The 22,968-nt window shown below is 34.8% G+C and overlaps 4 protein-coding genes and 1 non-coding gene across 7 annotated transcripts; 3 read left to right on the forward strand and 2 right to left on the reverse strand.

The window, feature by feature from the left end:
* Nucleotides 1–1,477: 1,477 nt before the first annotated feature.
* On the reverse strand, nucleotides 1,478–5,630 carry LOC130812727 (protein NUCLEAR FUSION DEFECTIVE 4-like). The gene is made up of 3 exons (XM_057678304.1): nucleotides 4,994–5,630; nucleotides 2,870–3,768; nucleotides 1,478–2,322 (listed from the first exon to the last, which is right to left on the reverse strand). The coding sequence occupies exons 1-3, from the start codon at nucleotides 5,321–5,323 to the stop codon at nucleotides 1,857–1,859; spliced, it is 1,695 nt and encodes a 564-aa protein (XP_057534287.1). The 5' UTR covers nucleotides 5,324–5,630; the 3' UTR covers nucleotides 1,478–1,856.
* Nucleotides 5,631–7,648: 2,018 nt separating this feature from the next.
* Nucleotides 7,649–12,683, reverse strand: LOC130812742 (protein NUCLEAR FUSION DEFECTIVE 4-like). Its single transcript, XM_057678322.1, has 3 exons — nucleotides 12,141–12,683; nucleotides 9,236–10,137; nucleotides 7,649–8,652 (listed from the first exon to the last, which is right to left on the reverse strand). Exons 1-3 carry the CDS (start codon nucleotides 12,468–12,470, stop codon nucleotides 8,187–8,189), a joined length of 1,698 nt encoding a protein of 565 aa, XP_057534305.1. The 5' UTR covers nucleotides 12,471–12,683; the 3' UTR covers nucleotides 7,649–8,186.
* A 2,383-nt stretch (nucleotides 12,684–15,066) lies between these two features.
* LOC130812752 (glycine-rich RNA-binding protein 4, mitochondrial-like) lies at nucleotides 15,067–19,510 on the forward strand. Of its 3 annotated transcripts, XM_057678342.1 has the most exons (3): nucleotides 16,459–16,598; nucleotides 17,496–17,938; nucleotides 19,134–19,510. In XM_057678342.1, the coding sequence occupies exon 2, from the start codon at nucleotides 17,517–17,519 to the stop codon at nucleotides 17,934–17,936; it is 420 nt and encodes a 139-aa protein (XP_057534325.1). In that variant the 5' UTR covers nucleotides 16,459–16,598; nucleotides 17,496–17,516; the 3' UTR covers nucleotides 17,937–17,938; nucleotides 19,134–19,510. The 3 variants fall into 3 exon arrangements, with proteins under 3 accessions (XP_057534333.1, XP_057534325.1, XP_057534316.1); XM_057678350.1 differs by lacking the exons at nucleotides 16,459–16,598; nucleotides 19,134–19,510 and adding an exon at nucleotides 15,067–15,200 and having other exon boundaries at nucleotides 17,496–18,058; XM_057678333.1 differs by lacking the exon at nucleotides 19,134–19,510 and having other exon boundaries at nucleotides 17,496–18,058.
* On the forward strand, nucleotides 19,139–19,510 carry LOC130812766 (uncharacterized). Its single transcript, XM_057678362.1, has one exon. The coding sequence runs from the start codon at nucleotides 19,139–19,141 to the stop codon at nucleotides 19,376–19,378; it is 240 nt and encodes a 79-aa protein (XP_057534345.1). The 3' UTR covers nucleotides 19,379–19,510.
* Nucleotides 19,511–21,989: 2,479 nt separating this feature from the next.
* Nucleotides 21,990–22,061, forward strand: TRNAQ-CUG (transfer RNA glutamine (anticodon CUG)). Its single transcript has one exon. It is a non-coding gene; the product is annotated as a tRNA-Gln (tRNA).
* The last annotated feature ends 907 nt before the right edge of the window (nucleotides 22,062–22,968 follow it).

The following is a 22,968-nucleotide window of genomic DNA, read 5'->3' on the forward strand; positions in this document are numbered from 1 at the left end:
ACACCCAAATCTGCAAACTTCACATATACACAAAGTGCACACAATTTAATTTAAGTGAAGCGTTTAAAGTTAGTTCGGCTCAATTCAGGTCGAGCCGAACTAGTGTTGGTTGAACTACTTTGTATCCTGTTTAGGAGCAATTAACGAATACCCGGAGAGCAGTCATCCAGATTTTAGGATAGAAGGACATGTTTGGATGAATTAGAAGCAACATAGACTAATTATGATGTCTTGACTTTCAAGTTCTAGTTACTCAGAATTCAGAAATCATGGTTTTTCCCTTTGGGATGTATCTCCTCCTTTTACATTTATTACTTATCTGATTGTCTAATCCATATGTAGTAAAAGCCCGTTTCCGGTCCTATCCATTTTCAACCCGTCACTTACAAAATCTTTCTAAAAACGAGTTAGATAAGGGCTCAAAATAGGAACCCGACCCATTAAACACCCCTAGTCATAACCAAACATAGAATTGTAACAAATTTTATGAGACAGAAGGGTATTTCAGAATCATTATACATTTGTAGTAGTATGTAAAATTAATTAAAATTGATGAAGATGAAGACGAGGATCCCATTAACATGGTCGGATGTGTTCATGTGCACATGGAACATTCAATGCAGGAAAGTAATTATTATTATCATTATTATTACATTGCATAGACTAATGGGCCCAATTCCAACACATGGGAGAGCTAAGGCTTACTGAACAACATTTGTATGGTTCATAACAATCGTAATGTGTCTTCTAATAACAAGAGGTTGATCTGATATGATTTTTGATAAGAAATATCGTTTACGACTTCACATAAATAAGATGCACCATGATATAATGAGTCATTTTAGCACCTTTTGTAATCGAAAAACAAAGTACTAAGAATCGTAAATCTATGGCTCCGTCGAAAATTGACAAACAAATGAGTATTATAATGAATTATGTAACAACCCGGCCCACTCTGGCCCAACGGACCATCGGTGACTACTCATGGAGACTGTAGACTGGCTCCTCAGAGCAACACAAGTCCTTCCAGCGCGCTTTATCCTCACTCGTGCGCACCCAGGAAATTTTCCTAGGAGGTCACCCATCCTAAGATTACTCCCCACTAAGCACGCTTAACTGTAGAGTTCTTCGCAAATGAGCTCCCATGAAAAGAAGATGCATCTTGTTAATATAAGTAGTCTATCAATCCTTTTTAAAACTTAATTCGGGGTATCACAAGAACAAATGAGTATTATAATGAATTAAATCGGATATCAAGACTAGTTAGATATACACAATCTTAACTTATCCAACGAAAACCCACCAACAAAAACAAAAGAACACAACCAATGTCGGTTATATCACTCGTAGGAATCGACCAAACTGCTTGATCATGAGCGAATCATCAGGCATGAATGTATGATCATGTACCGAGAACTTCTGTTGTGGTGAATAGAGGGAAGGGACTATTTCAAACACTCAATATAGAGAAAAAGAAGATATATAACCTAAAATTCTGGATTATGGATAAACCGAACACCGAGTACACTTCTCATGAGCTACCGAGTACGATAAGATCATACACGACATTCTTTCGACAATGATCACAAATATATTGTCTTATTGCGAAAAGATATTAACGGATTACAACGACACTACTCTAGGTCCAATTTCTAACACCACAAACAGGAGAATTTGGATACAAACACATAGTAGAATCAGCCAGAAACCGAAGGAGGAAAAAAGGAATCCTTGATTCTGGCTATCGGAGTTCTAGTAGGAACAAAATGGCATGATTTACCTCAAAATATATGATCACTTGGTAAGTCAGGTTTAACATGATCCACAATGCGTGCAACGGTGCAACCATCCTCTTGTTAATGACTAGATCTTTGAGGTAAACGGAAAGAACCGCCAGCATAGAGCATTTGGTATACGGGTTTGATCCTTGTTGTGAGTACAACGGCTAATAAGGATCCCAAGCCACAAAGTCCAGCAAGAATAAAAAACGTAAGCTTGAAGCAAGATGCACCCATGCAGTTTGATACCCCCTGTCTGTCGGCTTCAGTATCATATACATAACCAGCCAAGATTCCCGAGAAGAGAAGAGCACCGATAGGATTGCCAAACTGTATAAAGTTGTAAATAACACCAAAATGTTTAAGCCCGAAAAGTTCAGAGGCAGTTGGAATCATTATTGCAGTCTGAACTCCATAGCAAATTCCAATCGCTGCAGTCGCCACATAGAGGGTGCCATTAAGAGCGTATGCGTAAAAAATGAAGGCTATCGCCATTATCAGTTGAGTAACTGTCATCCAAATCGTCCGAGGAGTTGTGTTTAATCTGCAAGGGGAATTCTCAGCAGTCGGTTTAATATCTAGGATATCAGTCGAGAATATCAAATTTCACACTACACAAATACGAAACACCTCGCGGTCTTCATTAAACAGGTAGACGATAACACTGAGAATGAATTTTAGTAAATACAAGCGGACTTACATAGCGATTAATGATTTTTCGATGATATAGAGCCAGAAAATGACTCATAACTATCTAGTGAACTAGTGTGACTCTTAACAACGTTCCATTACCTGATGTCATTAAGTGACTCCCACCTAGGTAGGATAAGGGGTTGAATGCATGCAACCTTACCTAGTAAAAACAATGAAGTTGTTTCCGATTAACCCTTGATACAAAATATCATCTGCAAGGCTACTGTAACTAAAAATAAGTAGCTCACGAAAAAAAAGTACAAAGCTGAAAGTAAAAAAGTATCGAAGAACAATCTAGCAAGGAAAACTTATCAAGTTCTTCGCGAGTAAAGCCTACAAGATGGATGTATGTGTGTGCGTGCATGTGCTCAATAACCAACTCCATAATAAGTAATCACCTGACAAAATATTCTGAAACAGCACCTCCACCCAAGCGTCCAAGGAAATTGCAGATAGAAAATAGGGACAGCAATACGGTTGTGTCGGGCTCTGCCTGTGAATAACCTATTTGTGCCAAATTGTTGAGAACAGTTACTCCGGTACCGACCCCTAAAAAGTACACCACCCACAAAAGCCAAAAATCCGCCTTGATTAATACTTCACGGAAAGTGAAATCCTCTCCTCTACGAGGTCTCCTTTTCTGCTTGACAGCACCCTCACCAACAGCTAAAAGCGTGTCAAAATCAGAACCATCTTCACCTTCTCGAAAACTCCCAAGGTAAGATTCTGAAGAAGATTTAGCCAACAAGGGTTCCGCTTGAATCGACTCATTTGTACAGGATACCAACTGATCTGAAGAGTCGACAGGTCCAGTAAGTTTCTTCGGGGACCGAAATATGGTCATCTTGATTGGGATTGCAAGAGGAGCCATCATAAATATAACCATTCCAACAACAAAAGCATAGCAAACAGCTCTCTGAACAGAAAGCTTATCAGCAATGATTGTGGTTGTAAGGAGATACATCCCGAGAAAAATACTAGCCCCTTGTGTAAACAGGAAATGTTTGTTTTCAGAAGGGTCTTCTCCCAATGCGGGGTTACAAGGTCTGATGAAGTACATCATGGAAAAACATATGATAGGGATGCCTAAAGTAAGGAAAAGGAGGAGTGATGTATCTGATTTTTCAAGCACCATACCATATATCTCTGTATATATTGCCGCACTAAGACCAACATAGCCCTTCAAAAGGCCAGCAACTGTCCCCCTACTCAAAGGGAAGTTCCTCATGTTAGTAACAAGAACGGCTGTCCCAAAGAAAGCACTGCTATTAGCCCCAATGCCGAGCGCAAGCCACAACTGCCACAATAACATAATCAGACTGAGAAGATGGTCAACATTAGCATGCAACCACATATCACTTCATGGCCTTGCAATGGTATTCTTGGTGCCTGGTGCCCTAACCACACACACTCACGTGACATTGCACGAGTAAAGCACATATAGAATAACTTCATGGCCTTGCAATGGTATCATTAGTGGCTAAATATACTAAAATTATGCTTGGAAGTTGGAAGCCCCCTTAATCAATTGTTATTGGGCATGATAAGCATACCCATCAATAGAATAACAAATGCTAACGACCAAAAACGTAGTCTTAAAACGATCACTAATATCGTATGAAATATTATAAACACAAATATCATACAAATCCCAACTAAAATAAAACAATTTAACCAATTGAGCCAAGTAAGTCTAATTAGGACACAAGCAAGAAAGCTATTGGAAACAAAGTGATCACTAATTTTTATTCCTATTTTAGGTACACATGAAATAGAAGTAATAATGAAAAAAAAAAAAAACCCTTCTCATATTTACAAACCCAGATTCCCCTTGGATATAAAAAGGTAAGAACTAAGGCTTATTCTTAACTAAATTACTATCTGTGAAGAACCCATCCTCCCTATCTCCTTTTTTGTACCCACTGCCTCCTATAAAGACAAGAACACTGAGAATTGAAACATATTATCCAGCAAGAGGACTCAACCCTTTCTTCAGATTATGCACACAATAAATCACTCCATTACACAATAAATAATCAAAACAAATCAAAGAGCTAAATCCCATGTGCAAATCACCATAAATCAACAACTTTATACAAAAAGACTAAATTCTTGCATATAGAATTACTCGGATACTCTTATAGCCAGCCTTACAATATGTTATATAGTCTATTACTAACGCTACCACACATTTTCATGTTGTTTGAGTTCCAGTAAACCATCAACACAAAAATCATTAGTTTCAACTTTCACCATTTTGGATGTCTTTATGATTTTGCAACATTTCTATTTTTGGTAACAATCCCCCTTCTTCTATCTATTAATCTCATCCACAGAGTTATTCTTTTGTTAGATTTGAACTTGTATTTCTTTCTTCCATTTGTTCTCATTCTTCACAACAAATAAATAAAGTAACTTTGCATAACAAAATCAAAGACAGTGACTATGTACTACCAAAGAGTAATTTAACCAAGAACTAAAAATTATGCTCCTAAAGAAACTAGAAGTTTTTATAGACTTACCAGCCAGTAAGGCAAGTTATGAACAGTCTGAGAGACAGCAAGCCAAATAACCCCATAACCCAAAAAACAACCCAAAGCACCAAAAGCCAAAACCACCCAAGGAGGGAGCTTGTTGCAAGCAATGCCTGGCAAAATACCCACACTTTCACCAATGTCATTTGCGACACCAAGGATTGTAATCTGTTGTTGAGTAAAACCCAGAACAGATTTCAGTGAAGGGGTGAAAAGTGGAAAATTGTAGGAGTTTCCAGCAGAAAATTCAACCCAAACAGCAGCTGCTAAACCTACCCATGGTGGTCTACTACCTGCTTTAAGTGGAATTGGAGCCATTTATAGGTGTTATGACTTAAAAATTATGCAAAAGATGGGTTTTTTATACTTGTATTATGATTGTATTCCAGATTAAGACGCTTTTTCTTAGTATTTAATGAAGGAAAGAAGTAGTAGTGTATCTTCTATCCTCAATTGTGATCAAGATTCAGCAGATATTATTGATTTTGTTGGGTTTTTTATGTGATTGTGAATTGTGTGAAGAGACAGAAACTTGAAGGAAGACGCCCACTTGGAAGGAATGACAGGACATTTTGTGAATGCCTTGATTATTTTGTGTGTTCATCCCAGCATTATTTATTTTTTACGCCAATTCTCATTTTGCACGAGGGTGTTTTTTTTATCATTTACTCCAACTGATTATTCCTAGATTTTGGAATAGAAATTTAGTCGACATGTTCATTTCCAAAAAAAAAAAATTAGAATAGAAATCTTATGAAGTATTAAATCCCTGACCCCAATATTTTTAATGGGAAATTCCACGTAGTATTAAATTTTTATGAAATATTAGTGGTAGCATTTTTAAAAAAATTTTCACATGATTGTTGATTGTTGTCTTTATAATTTGCACTAAACCCTTTTTATGCTCTTAACTGTTTAATTCAACATTGTGATGTTTAATTTACCGTTTAATTCATCAACGTTCTCAAATATTTAGGTCAAATTACAAAGACAAGAACCAACACTTAATAAGGGTAGAGACGTTAAAATGGTAAATTAAACGGAAATTGACAAGAATTTAACGAAAAATGCTAAATAAGTCATAAACTGAATGCTACTATATGAAAAAATCTTACAAAAATACTACCATTGGCGTTTCATAAAAGTTTGATGCTACCATGTAGAATTACCCTTTTTTAATGAAGTTTCCACAAGAAACGTTTTCGAGAATTAAAAAAATAGAATTTTTTGAATAGAGAATATATTATTTTATTGAATAATATATTTAATGGAAGAAAAGTATGAACCATAAACATTAATAAAATATTATAAGAAAGTTAGTTAAATATAGAGACTACAACTAATAAAAAATATTTATATAAAGTTTGTGGAAAAAATATATTGGAAACCATAAGAAATATAATAATATTAAAATGAAGTTAATGGAAGATATGTGGGGACTATAAGCATTATTAAAGTATTAAAATGAGGATGAATAAGGTAATTTGGTCTAAAATTTTTGATATAAATACAAAGATTATTTATGAGAACAACACATAGAACAACCTAAAATGGTAAATAAAAACTTCTTTAAGGAATGAAGGGACTAGTAATTAATTCTCTCCATCCCATTAAAATTGATAATATTTATTTTCAAAAATTCTTACATAAATTTACGTAATGTCCAATTTCAATTAAATATAGAACTATGCGATATACCCTTAAAAAAAAAATACGTTATAAAAAGTGATGTTTATATATTGAAATGAATGAATACAAGAAGATCCATTTGTTTATATGTTTAGTAGTATTATAAATAAAGAACAATATTTAAAACAATACTATCATGAATAGTATAATGATTACTATACAAGTTTAACGACCGTCTAAAAATAGAGGTAGCATTGTACTACTTTGTTGTTTGATTTATTTTGTTATTATATGGGTTTGTATTACTTGGTACTTGTATTAATAATAAACAAATGAAATAAATGTATAGATGATATAAAAAAAATTTAAGTTTGTGAATAAGATTAAATGAAAAAATTTATAATAGATACTTGTATAACATACTTGTATAAAATTGCCAATATAATTTTATAAAATTGTCTATTAGTAATATCAATATAACATACAATACAATTCACATAAAACATATATGCTAATAGCCTAATAGTCCATCAAAATCAAGTAATAAATAACACTGAATATTATGTCTCTAGCAAATACTCCATTCTATTCTAATCAAAATGTCTCATTTAGTTTTACACACTTATTAATGCATCTTATCTTAATTAAAAAAATATAAAAAATTAATATTAATAAAATTTATATTGAGATGATTCAAATAAAATCTCATTCATCCGTGTTAAATAAATTGAGAATAAAATACAATAATATAAAACAAATGGGACCATGATAGGAATATAAGGGGTATAAAAAATTTAGAACCTTGAGTTGTACTAAAATGGGAGTTGGATTGAAAAGAGACATCACTTCTATCATTAATTACAAAGCTAAAATATTGACTTCGAAAATTAATTTGAAAACCACAAAGCCCTAATTTCACCTAAATTTTGGCCCCGGTTGACGTGTAGTTGCTAAGGAAAAATTGTCCTACCTAGCTAGATGGCTTTTTTAAAAAGAATATACATTTATTAATATTAATATTAATATTAATATTGTGATGTCTATTTTCATCATTTATGAAAAATATATATCAATATTCTTATAAATCATCAATAAATTTTTAAGGACGAATACAAAACAACTAGCTAATAAACAAGATTCAATCTTAGATCATGTAAATTTAGTCAAAAAAACGACCATATTAAAAAGTACATAATACTATCTAGAAAATAGTATCTCTTATAATTGTGAGACACTCTAAGTACTTCATCCTCTTGAATTTGTGCAAATTTATTTCTCCATAAGAGGCTTTCATATGGCGAACTCAAAGGGACGAACAGAGTAAGAGTACCAAGTTACCAACTAACAGATATTCTAGCCTCTAATACAACGCCATGCACCGGAGTATGTATACAAACAGATACTATGAATAGCCGGAAATCACAGGGCAAAAAGAATCCTTGATTTCGGGTTCTAGATTTCTAGTACAAGTCTAAACGGCAAGGTTTATGTTCATCGCCTCATCGGGTAGCACAAGGCTAATTCGATCAGAATGCCTGTAGCCACCCTTTAGTCAGTGATGTGATCCTTGAGGTGAACGGAAAGAACCTCCGGCATAGAGCATTTGGTATACGGGTTTGATTCTTATAGTTAGAATTACGGATAATAAGGATCCCAACCCGCAAAGTCCAGCAAGAACAAAGAACGTAAGCTTAAAACAAGAAGCACCGATGCAAGTTGAGGCACCTTGTTTGGCAGCTTCAGCATCATATACAGAACCAGCAAGTATTCCTGATAAAAGAAGAGCGGCAATGGGATTGCCTAACTGTATGAAATTGTAAATAACACCGAAATGTTTAAGCCCAAATAGCTCAGAGGCGGTTGGAATCATTACTGCAGTCTGAGCTCCGTAGCAGATCCCGAGCAATGCGGTGGCTACTTCAAGGGTACCACGGAGAGCATATGCATACAAAAAGTAGGCTAGGACCATAAATAGTTGAGTTACTGTCATCCATATCGTACGAGGAAGTGTCTTCCATCTACAAGGAAAAATTTCCGTCAGCTGGTTATATACTCCAAGAGATCGAGTTCAAGAATTTAGGAAGTGCGTTAAGATTGTCAAGGAACCAATTCAACAAAAGCTTAAGCTGATGGTTGAGGCCCTAGGATATGTGTTATATACTCTAACACGCCCCCTCACACGAGAACCCATTGAGCTAGAAGTGTGGACGTGCACATGCGCTGAATATTCCACTTTAAATTAGGGGAAGTTGAGATTCGAACCCGTGACCTCTTGTCACGCTGGCTTATGATAACATGTCAAGGAACCAACTCAACCAAAAGTTTTAGCTAATGGTTAAGGCCTCAGGATATGTTATATACTCTAACAAAGATGAAACAGGTAAACAAATGTATTTATCTTAAAATAGCAAAACTTAAGATAGTACAACACTACATTGCTCCAATGCTATCAAACGGTTGGCAGGGGTTTCTGATGTACGCAACGCAACCTTACTCTTGTAATTGAAAAGAAAAAGGTTGTTTCCGATTGGCCCTTAACACGCATAAATAAGAAGTGCACATGATAAACTAGAGTCATTTTGAGTAGTTCGTTATAATTACCTTACAAAATGTTCCGAAACAGCACCTCCACCCAAGCGACCTAGGAAATTGCAGAAAGCAAATAGGGACAACAGTATGCTAGTATCTTGCTCTGCTTGTGCATAACCAATCTGTGCCAAGTTGTTCAGAACAGTTACACCAGAACCCACCCCTAGAAAGTACACCAACCACAAAAGCCAGAAATCAGCCTTGATTAATACTTCCTTAAACTTAAAGTCCTCTCCTCTATGCGGTCTCCTTTTCCGTTTGACAGGCACGGCACCCTCTCCAACTGCCAAAAGGATGTCCACTTCAGAAGCATCTTCATCTTCTCGAAAACTCCCAAGATACTCGGACAAAGATTTGGGCAACAAAGGTTCTATTTGAGTCGACTCGTCTGCATCTACGACCAGCTGATCTGAAGAATCAACCGGTCGAGAAAGTTTTTTGCTGGAAGGGAATAACGTCATTTTGATAGGGATTGCAAGGGGAGCCATCATGAAAATAACCATTATAACAATAAATACATAGCAAATGGCTCTCTGGACGGAAAGTTTATCGGCAATAATGGTGCTTGTGAGGAGATAAATTCCTAGAATGATACTAGCCGCTTGGGTAAACAGGAAATGTTTGTTTTCGGAAGAGTCTTCCCCAGCTGCTGGAGTACATGGTCTGACGAAATACATCATGGAAAGGCATATGATAGGGAGGCCGACAGTCAGAAATAGGAGGAGTGACGTATCAGATTTATGAAGCACCATACCGTATACCTCTGTATATATTGCAGCGCTAAGACCAACATAGCCCTTCAGAAGACCAGCAACAGTCCCCCTACTTAAAGGGAAGTTTCTCATGTTGGTAACGAGAACAGCAGTTCCAAACCATGCACTGCTATTAGCCCCGATAACCAGCGCAAGCCACAACTGCCACAAAGAAGCCACATAAACAGATCAGAGTTACATATCACAATCATATTGTGAGACTAAGACAATGGTCATTATGCATATTGCATATGCACTTAATTAAGAGTGAGAATCACATTTGCCCAGGAACAAATAATAACCAGAGTGAAACTTAACATTTGAATCAACCATATAGATATATCGCAGTTTGGATTCACAGCTATTTTATAAGACAGTCAGTTGCCACTTGATTGCCACATGATGGTGTTGGGGTAATGGAATTAGGTGCAGAGCAAAGATTTTGGAGATCCTATTTATTTTTGCGATGTCTTTTAAAATGGGGTCTTTCATTATATTAAAAGAAAAAAAATTTTACTTCAAGAAAAATAAATCAAAACAAAATATATTATAATATTATATTACTTCAAATATAAAAAAGTTTACAAACAAATCACTTAAAAAGTGTTGATCAGAACCGAGCCTGAATAGCACCATTTAATATTTCAAGCCCCTTATTTCGGAGGTTATAGGCGATTGGCTACCCGGGAAGCCCCAAGAACCGGCCATGAACGGAATGTTGTACCCGTTGCCTCTTGCCACCATCACCCACTACATCAAACCAAGCCTATTAATGACTAAACTACTCCATGCGCTGTTTGACGAACAACAGTTGAAAACAACGTAATGTCCAAACTCCAAACTCCAAACTCATTGCTAGAAGGCATATCCTTCTCGTAGACATTCTCTCCACAGTCAAAGTCGGTAAGGACTGCAACATAAGCTAGAGCTAAGTAGGATTTGAAATTGTAGACCTCGTCTTGTTCTAGTCAAGAGCCTCAGTTGAAAATATAAGGTGGGGGGTGAGGGTAGTTATAGTTGTAAGTTTAAGTTGCATTGGATACTACAAGATAAGAAAAGTAGAGGTGAGGATATAGGATTGGTACTATACAATTGTAAGTTTGTCACGACAACATAAATTAATCAATTATTAGTAATTGAAAGCAGTAATCATGGAGTTTATCCAATAATTGATGCATAGAAACTACCAAAGAAATACCAAATTCTTTTTGAAGGTGATATTCACAATAGCAAACCACATATAGTTCAACACTTCTACTCTTATCACACAAGAGAGGGCGGCTATCAATCTCCTATGCACTAAATCATGTCGAAAACTAACATTTGACATGTCTATGATTTAGCGACTAGCACTCTCTCATCACTTTTGTTCTCTATTTCTTGCCACCATTAGATGTACGTACCGTAGAATATATCGAATTCGAACATATTGCTAGTCTTGTTCGCTTCGATATATTCAGCATTTCATTGCACAATGTACACAATGATTCTGATTATAAGAAACTCTTTATTGAAATGAAATTGATTTGAATGTTAACTAAGTCAAATTATAGAAACAATCAAGAAAACCAATTACAACCAAGTGATCACTAGTTTCCATTGCTTTGTTGGGTATGTATTAGAAATAGAAATGAAAATTACAACACATCCAATCATATCTACATATCCCAACTTGCCCAAGGGTTTATTCAAGATGACATCTAATTTGACCTAGTTATAGTTTCACAGTAAATATTCAAAATTCCATCAAAAATCAAAAACACCATAATCCAAGAACTTGAGAATCAAAGAATCAAACTTTTTACTCAATAAAACACCAATATACTCTAACACATCTCGAGAGCCCTTTGGGCTTGAAATGTGAATGCACCACAGGCCCTCCTCATACCTGGCGCTAAATATTCCACTTTTAAATGATTAAATAAATGATGCTTGAGATTCGAACCCGTGACCTCTTGTCAAAGAACCAACGATGGTTGAGTTGGTTCCTTATGCTCTAACAAAACCCTTTCAATTTAAACTAAAACATCATCAAAGCAAGAAGTATTGGGTGCATCTACAAATTAATGGTGCAACATTATCTTTCATATTAAGAATACAAAACTTAATGCACAAAAAACCTTAAAATTGCCAAATTAAGAAAACAAAGGAACAAAAGATCTTACCAACCAATAAGGCAAGTTAAGAACAGTCTGGGAAATAGAAAGCCAAAGAAGACCATAACCCAAGAAACAACCCAAAGCACCAACAGCAAGAACAGCCCAAGGTGGGAACTTGTTACAAGCAAGGCCAGGCAAAATACCCACACTTTCACCAAAGTCATTAGCCACACCAAGGATTGTAATCTGCTGTTGAGTAAAACCCAATACAGATTTCAATGAAGGAGAGAAAAGGGGAAAAGTATATGAATTTCCAGCAGCAAATTCAACCCAAACAGCAGCTGCTAAACCTACCCATGGTGGTCTACTACCTGCTTTCAATTCAAATTGAGGCATTTTCTTTCAAGTATTTCAAAAATGGTAGAATTTTTTAGTCTTTGTGACACTCTATGAATAAGAGGGTTGAAACTTGAAAGTAGTATAACCCGCAACCTACACCTACCATGCCAGAAATTCAGAAATTTTTTTCTATTTTTTTCGTCGGTTCTTAGTATTCTAGTAATAAAGCTATAATCTTTTTGTAATAGATAACTAAGAATTAGATCTGGTTTGGTTGTTTTGTTATTGTCATAACGTCCTTTGTTGCTTAAAATTTCAATTTGAAAAAAGTGTTTAGCTTAGGATAAATGGCTTGTTTCAAAGTAAAAAATAGATATTTGATAAATAAGATAGAAAATAAATTGTGTGGATAAAAGTAAAAGAAAATTAAATTGTATTGATAAGAGTAAAAAAATCACATGCCAAATAAAAATAATGCTAAGTGAAGACCATCCAAAATAAAAAATAATATTGACTAATGGAGATGGAGGGAATCATACATCATACATTACTATAATTTTGCTGCTAAATGACAAATGTCAATTTAAGAGCCATTTGCCAAATACAGCAAAATAATTAGTACTTCAAACTGACATAGCAGTCTAATAGTTATATGCTATGTAATCTTAATTCTTAAATATAAATGACAACATGCACAGAATATCATACAATACTATAATTTTGCTGCTAAATGACAAATGTCAATCTAAGAGTCATTTGCCAAACACAGCAAAATAATTGGTAATTCAAACTGACATAGCAGTCTAACAGTTATATGCTATGTAATCTTAATTCTTAAATATAAGTGGCAATATGCACAGAATCTCAATATTTTCCTTTTAAATAAAATGTTTTTCCATTTGAAATTAGTACAATTATTGAAAAATGGTAATTTATTCTTTTGAAAATATTATACTAAAAAAATCTAACTATTTCCTTTAATATAAAATACAATGAAATTGTTTGGAAATTCACAAATATAATCAGAATAATTAGGTTGTTATTTTAAAAAAAAGTATAAAAAATTCAGTAGTTTTTTTAATACAATAAATTTTACAATCAAATAGATTAGTTTCCAGTAATATTAGGAAAGTTTTTTTGGCAGTTACATTCCATCTAAAATGAATTGAGTTTCTATGTTGTTATTGATTTAAATATATTATTATTATTATTTCATGATGATAATAAGCAATTTTATTTTTTAAATTATTTTTTATTATTTTATTATTTTATTATTTATTGAGTCATTAAATTGTTATAAACAATTTGAATACATTGTTACATTTTATTTATATTACAATACTTTCATTATGATAATATACATGCAATTGCACAATTATTTAAAATTTACATATTAAAAAAGCATTCTACAAAACTCCTTGCAATGCACGGGTTCTATACTAGTAATTATAAAAAATTTAAGGGTGTAATTGCTTTAATTTTGACTTGTTGCTTTTTGAGTCAATATATGATTACGATGACATATATGGAGAATAAAATGGTCGATAACTATATTATCTCAATGAAAAATATACCATTTTTATCAAAAGAAACATAAATTTAATTATCTCATTCCATCGCGGTAAAGGGTTCAGTAACTAAGGAGCAAAGTATTAAAGGATGAAAATTGGGTTATTAGTGGAAAATACTTTTATACCCTTATTTATAAAAATTTCAAAAGTTATTTTCTATTTTTAATGGGTGTAAAATTGTAAAATATATTTTATTTTCAGTATATATTCACAATTCTCAACTTAATTTCATTAACATACCAAATAAAAAAATTAAAATATATAATATAAATTTCCAACAATGAAATCACAATGCAATCCCACATTTTTATCTTCAATTTCTCTTTCTCATCTACCTAACGCTTACGTTAAATAAAAAATTAAGTTACTCATCAATCTTTGTGTTCATACGTTAGAGGTGCACTACAACTAAGGGGTGTTTGGCATGAGGGATTTGGGGGATGGAATGAAAATTCTTTTGCTGAGACTTTAAATGTTTTTGTTTGTTAAGAGGGATTGGAAATTTGGGACTGTTAGAAAATAAGAATATTTTATGGTAAAGTTTTATGAAAAATATCCTTGGGGAGGGAGGGGTAATTGAGATTAGGACATGGGATACGAATACAAAGACATAATTGTCATTAATTAAATTAAAGAGAAAAAGAAAAAGTGAGTAAACTTGTAACTTTGAGATTAAATTCAACCAATTTATAATCTAGTCTCATACTTTACCAAACAAAGACATGAGACATTTTATCTCAAGTCTCACTTAAAGTCTCAACATAAGTATCACCTCTAACTCTAAGTCCCACAATTTCCATTCCCTTCTACCAAGTGACCTCTAAGGGTAAAATTGGAATTCCGTAGCATGGGCTCTAGATGAATCTTCAATGCATCTTGTGTAGCCTTGTAAGGAGGGGCGGACCTAATGAAGTGACAAGGGGGTACAACTGTACCCCCACTTTGAAAAAAAAAAAAGAAAAAAAAAAAAAAGAAAAGAAAAGCAAAAACACGGGAAATTGGAGAAAGAGAGAGAAAGCGTGCTTCAGAATTCAGAAAGCCAACTAGCGAAGCCTCACGCGAAAGTCGAAACAGCGAAATCACCTCGACGCCTCCTCCCTGTTTCAAGCCTCCTGCCTGCTTGCCTCGCCTCCGGCCTCCCCACGTCGACGTTGTACCTCCGGCGCTCCTGTTCCTGCCTCCCCAGTGCCACCGGCCACCGCCGTCACGCCGTACGGTACGTTTAATCGTTTATGAACCCTAATTTTTGAATGTTGGTTTTGTCGATTGTTGTTTACTCGTTTTGATGCCGGTTTTGTTTGATAATTGATATTGATTCTCTATTTCTCTTGATCTTGATGTTCTGAATCAAATGTTGAAGATGAATGTTGGTTTATTTGCCCCCCGTTAATCACTAAAGAATTCGCATCTCACTAATCTCAGTAAGTTTCTTTTTGTGATTTTCACAAATTGAGTATACTAGGGTTTAATTAAGTCGAATTAAATTAGTTGTTGAGTATGTTGACTGTTATTGATTATTCGATCATTGAATTTCTATTGGATGCTTCATATGAAATTTTTCATGTCGCTTGCGGCTTGTTAATCTTGATGTTCTGAATCAAATGGTGAAGATGAATGTTGGTTTTGAATGCTGGTTTTCATCATTTGTTTTCTTTTTGATTTTATGGTGAAGATGAATCAAAATATGAATGCTGGTTTTGATGCTTATGGTTTTGATGCTGGTTTTGATTTTTGAATGTTGGTTTTGTCGACTGTCGTTTACTCGTTTTGATGCTGGTTTTGATAATTGATATTGATTCTCTATTTCTCTTGATCTTGATGTTCTGAATCAAATGGTGAAGATGAATGTTGGTTTTCAATTACTGTGCTTTGATGTTGTTGGTCCATGTTGGAGGGCGGAGGCTTGGAGCTTCTTATTTGTTTGTTAAATGTTAGTTAGTTAATTTAATTTAATTAGGAAATGTCAAGTAGTTCAAGTTCAAAGAAGTCAAAAGGCGAGGATAAAAAATCCAATCTTCGTGAATTCTTGCTTAAAAGAATGAAATCCCAAGGATCATTTAACGAAACCATTGACTCACCTCCATCTCCTTTAAGTTCCCCTCCAACTCAAGATGTTAATATGGAAGTAGGGGGTTCAAGTGCTTGTGATGAACCATTTGATGATGATTGTGATGAACCATTGGATGATGATTGGGTGTATGATGTTGAACTTCTTCCTCATGACCCGGGATTGAGAAAAAACATAATGGATTATCCCCAAATGAAAGAAATCCGGTTAGGAGAGCTTATATTTTTAAAAAACCTTGCCAACCAAAAACACATGTTTTCCCTCAAAAACAAGTAGGTGGTTTACGCCGTTTTAGTGTCAAGTGGTTTACGCCGTTCTATTATGTGTTGTAATTTTTTTAGTTTTTAAAAAAATTTTATTCGATTATCCGAACGACATAACGTTCGTATTTTGTACCCCAGTTTGAAATTCCTGGGTCCGCCACTGGTGTTGTAAGGTCTTCAACTCTTGTCAATCCTTATTAGATTTGCAGTTTGCCTTGTCGTTGCCTACTCTGCTCTCCCAATTTTTTCTCTTATCTAACTCCCTGTCGACTTTATTTTTCAGGTATTATCTCTTTCTTTAATTCCCTTTTTATATTTTATTTATCATCTTCTCTTAAATTATTGATCTCGATTTTCACTTTCCATATTAATATTTTATTTTGTTGGATTTTTGCAATAATATGGGCACAAATTATCATAGATATATAGTTTGAGATGAAACAATGATGATGAAGTAGAAAAATGGGAGGTAGGGAGAAAGTTTGATGATTTACTGTCTAAAGTTTGAATATTTTGCAACTGGGAAAATGCAAATTGACATTTTTCCCATTAACTGTAGTCAAAATTAAAGGGTTTCTAAATTATCAAGCAGGGAAATTCATATTGGTTAGCAATGAACACTTTGAAGATGTTATTGGGTTTTGATTGATTAATAACTTGTCAAACCATAACAATATGGGCACAAATTATCATAGAGTTTCAGATTCTTAAAGTTTGAAATGAATCAATGATAACGAAGTGGGAAAAAATGTTAGGTAGGGATAAACCCTTTACGCTATATTTGGATAGTAATTTAGAAAGAAAGGTAAGGGAAGGAAGAAAGGGAAAGGAAGGGTAAGAGTAAGGAGGGCGAGTTCATCTTGTTTGTTTAGAATGTTTAGAAGGGAAAATAAGAGAAAATGGAGGAAAAATGAGTTTTTCTTCCAAGTCTTTCCATTCTTAACTAAATTTTTTCCATGTTTTTCCTCTAACCCCTCCCCTTCAAATCCTTTCCCTCTCTTTTTGTTATCCAAATAAGGTAATCTTCATCCTTCCTAATCAGATCCCTTCGTTTTCCTTTTATTTCTGTCTATCCAAACACAATGTTAAGTTTGGATCTTTTGCAACCGGGAAGATGCAAAATTATATTTTTCCCATTGGCTCTAGTTCGGAATTAAAGGGTTTCTAAATTATGAAACAGGGGAATTCATATTGTTTAGCAATGAACTCTTTAAAGATAATTGCAAGAACAACAGTGGCAGCTGTTCATTATCCTGCCTTCAAGATTAAGCCTTATTGTTCGGTGTCATCGACTGGTTCAGGTCCAGCCAACAATAAGCTGTTTGTAGCCGGATTGTCATGGTCAGTTGATGAGAGGTCTTTGTTGGATGCTTTTTCCAATTTCGGAGAGGTGACAGAAGTTAGGATAATGTATGATAAGGTTACCGGAAGGTCTAGAGGTTTTGGATTTGTTAACTTTGCGAAAGATGAGGAGGCTATATCTGCTAAAGATGCTATGGATGGTAAAGCGTTTTTAGGTCGTCCAATGAGGATTAGTTTTGCTCTTGAAAAGGTTAGAGGAGCCCCAATTGTTGTACCTCGTATTCGTAACATTGAAGCGGCCTCTAGAGACGAGAAATGAAGGTTAGGGCTATTAGTATTATTGTTAGAATTTTGAAATAAGAATTGTATGACTTTGATGCAAGTTTTTCATACATTGGATACAATGTTACAATTAATTGATCTGTGTTGCGATTTTCTCTATCTCTTTGAATATGTTACATCACACAAATCGAAGTGAAAACTTTTTAGATCGTGTTGCAGATTTAAAAGGGACGAAAAGGGAGTAGTCCACTAGAACTTTGTCATTCACTATGTGAGTAAAGAGTAAAGGCAGTGTTGGATTGAATTACAAGGATTCCTTCACAAGGAATCACAATTGATTCCCTTTTTTTATCTTTTTGAGTTTGCCAATAATTTTGCTTCGATTTATTTGTACCTGTGCTTCTGAATTTGTCTTAATAAGATTTCCCGATGGAATTAGTATAAATGATTAGATTCCAGTGCTCATTCTATAAATTGCGTAAAGTTTCACGTCAACATTTGGAAAATCGGTACTTGTTCGGTTCTGCTTTTGAAAGGAAGGAGGGTAGGGGAAGCAAGGAAGGCGCAGCCGCACTGGAGTTTTGATGCTCTAGTTTGATTCCGCACATGAGTTGTGTGAAACAACCTTGTCCCAGCATTTATGTGCAGGAAACACCAAAAAATGTATGTGTTAAGCTCGAGTTTTTTTTAGCTGAAGGTTAATAGATTTTGGAAGTTTTTAATAGATTTTGGAAGTTTTCCTTAGGCTTAGTGTTTGGCCCACCGAAACTCGTATCTTGGATTCGCCCCGGGTTGCCACCATATGGTTGTAAGCCAACATCTTGATGGGATATCTGAGAAAAGTAGTGTTGTGACGAGATAGCATGATATCCATTATAGAACTATGGCATACTCGATAAAGAGTTGGCTGCACACAAACATGATGAGGTTTCACCTAAAACCAAAAACCAATTGATAATAGGAGGTGTAGCCCAACCATTCTCTAATTCTTCGATGTGTGATCACATATGGGTTATTTTTCCAACAGTTTTTATGTTTTGTCAGAAGTACTCGGTACTAATTCTTTGTTTATACTCACTTCAAAAATAAAATTTCCTAGTTAATACTCCTTTCCATCCCAGTTCTTTCGTACCTCCTATTTTTCTTGCTATTGTGTACTGTTTCCATGGCGATGAAGCTATTACCTTTATTAATCTCTTTCTGTTTCATCGCCTGATATTCTGAAATCTTGCAGAGCCCATGGGAAACAAACCTGCCAAACAGAAACAAGAGAGGGATGAACTTCTTTTGAAGAATCCGCCACCTATCGACCCTGTTTTTGGCCGTTGGCTTGCTCGTGATATTCAGAGTGTAGAGGGTTACGCTTTAAAAAATTTGAAAAAGTTGACACCACCAGATCATTACATCGAGTTCATGCGATTGTATGGATGGTTGGACCTGGATTTAGACGACCCGGATTTGGCTCATTTGTTCAAGTGAAAACCCATCCAGGCCTAGCATATATTTGATGTGTTTGTATTATTGTATATGATTAATCTTGTGAGATGAACATTGTACTCAAATCTGATAGGCATGTTTGGTTGTGTATGTTAAGAGTAATCAAATATGATCCCCGATTTGTTGTTAAAAAATAAAAAATTCAAGGCGCTTTTAATTGATGCGTAAAAGACCTCTTTGATTATTATGAAGTTACATCGATGCCTTTTGTCAAATAATGATCAACACGAAAGTGCATCAATATTAAAACATTTGATACATGATAATGAATTTAATTGGTAAAGTCATGTAAAGGCGATCTTTATAATCATCATCATCATCCTACTTAGTGTATCCCGCTCATAGAATGAGGACAGGGTCTGGGAAGGGAAAGACGGCGGCAACTTATATCTATAAAGGAGAGCGCGGCCAAAGGAGTCCCCCGGCTCCAGGAAGATAAATAGACGTAATAACCACGGGAAATATAACTTAAAGGCCTATAAATAAAACAAAAGCAGAACCAATACAAAAAGAAAACAAAAAACTAATAGAAAGGAAACGAGAGAAGCAAGAGGTTAAGACATCGGAAATCTAAGACATGGATATGGCGTCTCCAACTACTCCTTTTTCTAGTCAAGTCAGCAGAGAGGTTTAACTCATGCAAGTCAACTCTTATTTGCTCATCCCAAGTTCTCCTGGGTCTTCCTCGACTCCTCTTACCCTCTACTATAATGCTTTCTACCCTCCTCAGAAGGGTTTCAAAAGTCTTTCTCTGCACACATGTCTAAACCGCCTCAATCTATTTTTCGCGCATTTTTCCAGATATAGGGACTACTCCTAGTTTGTCCCTAAACTCTTAGTTCCTAATTCGATCCATCGATGTGTGCCCACACATCCATCTCAGCATACACATTTCTGTAAGTTCCATCTTGTATTCAAAAATCTTTTTTACAGGCCAACATTCGGTCCCATATAGCATAGTCGGTCTGATTGTCGCCCGGTAGAACTTTCCTTTTAACTTGCTTGGAAATTTCCTATCACATAGCACTGCGGTGGCTGCCCGCCACTTGAGCTAACCCGCTTGTATGCGATGATTTACATCCCCGTCAATCTCCCCATTCCTTTGAATGATCGATCCCAAATACTTGTACTTGGTTGTACTTTTAACAACCGTTTCATCTATGAACACCTCTAGTTCACCTACCGTTGATGTCCCACTAAAGTCACAGCGTAAATACTCGGTCTTCGGACGGCTAATGCGCAACCCTTTACCTTTTAAAGCTTCCCTCCACTCATCCAATTTATTATTAACCTCCTCTTTAGTTTCTGCTACTAGCACTATGTCGTCAGCGAATATCATGCACCACGGTACCGTCTCCCAAACAGATTTAGAAATCTCTTCTATAATGACAGTAAAAATAAAAGGGCTTAGAGCCGATCCCTGATGTAGTCCAATTTTAACCGGAAAAGGCTCTTTTATTCCCACGGTGTTTGAATGTTAGTCGAAGCTCTGTCATACATATCCCGTATAGCCTCAATGTACACTGAAGAAATACCTCGAGCCTTGAGGCTATCCCAAATGACACGTCGTAGTATGCTATCATACGCTTTCTCCAAGTCAATGAACACCATATGCAGATCTTTCTTTCGTTCCATATATTTCTCCATCAGTCTTCTCAAAACATGAATTTCCTCAATGGTTGACCTTCCTGGCCTGAAACCGAATTGGTTCTCTCTAATCACCGTTTCCTGTCTAATTCTCCCCTCTATCACTCTTTCCCACAATTTCATTGTGTGACTTAGAAGTTTGACACCTCTATAGTTGCCGCATACTTGCGCATTGCCTTTGTTCTTAAACAGAGGTACTAGAGTGCTATTCCTCCATTCTTATGGCATCTTATGCGTCCTCAAAATAATAGTAAAGAGGTTAGTCAGCCAACGAATGCCCTCTGCTCCTAAACCTCTCCACACCTCAATCGGGATGTTATCTGAAACGACTGCCTTTGTTCTGCCCATCTTTTTGAGAGCTTCTCCTACTTCTCTTGTGGTAATATCGCTTGTTAACCCATATTCCAGTGGTCTTTAGACGTCAAAAAATTGATTATGAAGGTAGATTTTGCCACTATATAAATGAGGTTTCAAGGTTTACTCTTATGAAGAAAGAGATGTACATTATGATTTTGAGTTATGAGTATAAAAAAAATTAAATTTCACTATTTATGATGTTTTGATCAACTCACAATTAAAGAAGTTGTTATTATTCTATCTCACCTATGATGAAAAAAATATCATTTTTTCTCTGATTTTTAACAATTTTTTGGAGTAAAATGTTTCAATATGATTATTTATTTAGTATTTATAGAGGGTAACAAATTATGAATTTTCATATAGTTTTTTATAATTATTTTTAATTAATTAATTTAGTTAAAATTAAACTTGAAGCTTTTTGTAAATAGGTGGGTTTGGTAATGATTTGATTAATGAAACAACTAATAATTTTTTGTTAAAAAGAAACAAAATATCAACCTATGGACCCATGATTATTTTCGGTATTGTAAAAGTTTTTCACCTTAAAATCGATCATATATAAATTAGGCTAATTGTATATCGCTAAGGTTCTATGGTCTAGTGGTTAGGACATTGGACTCTGAATCCAGTAACCCGAGTTCAAATCTCGGTAGGACCTTACTTTTCAACATTTTTTTAAAGTTAAATTCTTTGCTCTCAACTCTCAAGTGATTTTTTTATCAGCCATTTCTTGAGCAAGATGAAGAGTAAAAAACATAAGAAATCAATTGTTATACGGTCCGTTGATGACAGACTGACAGTCCAATACATTGAATATAATGTCCCAGAAGCTAAAATCTGCCCACAGCAAATGCAAAACTTTCATGCCTTTTAGTCACCATTCATACAAACGTGTAAAGAAAATCAAGACTTATCTCAGGTGAAATAAGTATTATTTTCCGTGTGAGATATATATAGCTACATGTACATGAGCATGTTTTACAGTTACTATTACGAGTTACTTTTTCTGTTCCACTGAAATTACATTATTTAATTTAATCATGTGAAATTTTTTGAAGTCAAATGATGCTATTTCAATGGGACATGATTAATATAATTAAATTTAATTTTGCGGCTTGAAGGGATGGTGGTGCAATTGGCTAGCGAGTATACTCCTATCTTTTGTTATTATTCTCTTAAACATAATTCCAAATTACTAAGTACGTACTTTTTGATGATTCAATTATTGCGAAGAATAAAGAGAGTAGAACTGCATTATAAGAAGGTGAAACAATTTCTATAAATAGTTGGACAAAAAAGCAAATATGTTAAAAAGTCAATCTAATTAATTTAAATGTCATTAGCTAATATCGATAACTAATTAGATAAGTGATTTTGAATACTAAGGGCCTGTTTGGTATGACATATTTTATATCAGATAAGGGATATAAATTCCCTTACCCTAATTTTTCTATTTGGTATGAGATTAAATAAATTCAATCCATTACTCGAGAGTATTTATTTCCTTTATATTATTACCTTCATTCATTTTTCTCCCTTCACCCATCTCTCCACTCTATCTCTCT

This window comes from Amaranthus tricolor, chromosome 1 (genome assembly GCF_026212465.1).
Source record: "Amaranthus tricolor cultivar Red isolate AtriRed21 chromosome 1, ASM2621246v1, whole genome shotgun sequence".
Classification (NCBI taxonomy): Eukaryota; Viridiplantae; Streptophyta; class Magnoliopsida; order Caryophyllales; family Amaranthaceae; genus Amaranthus; species Amaranthus tricolor.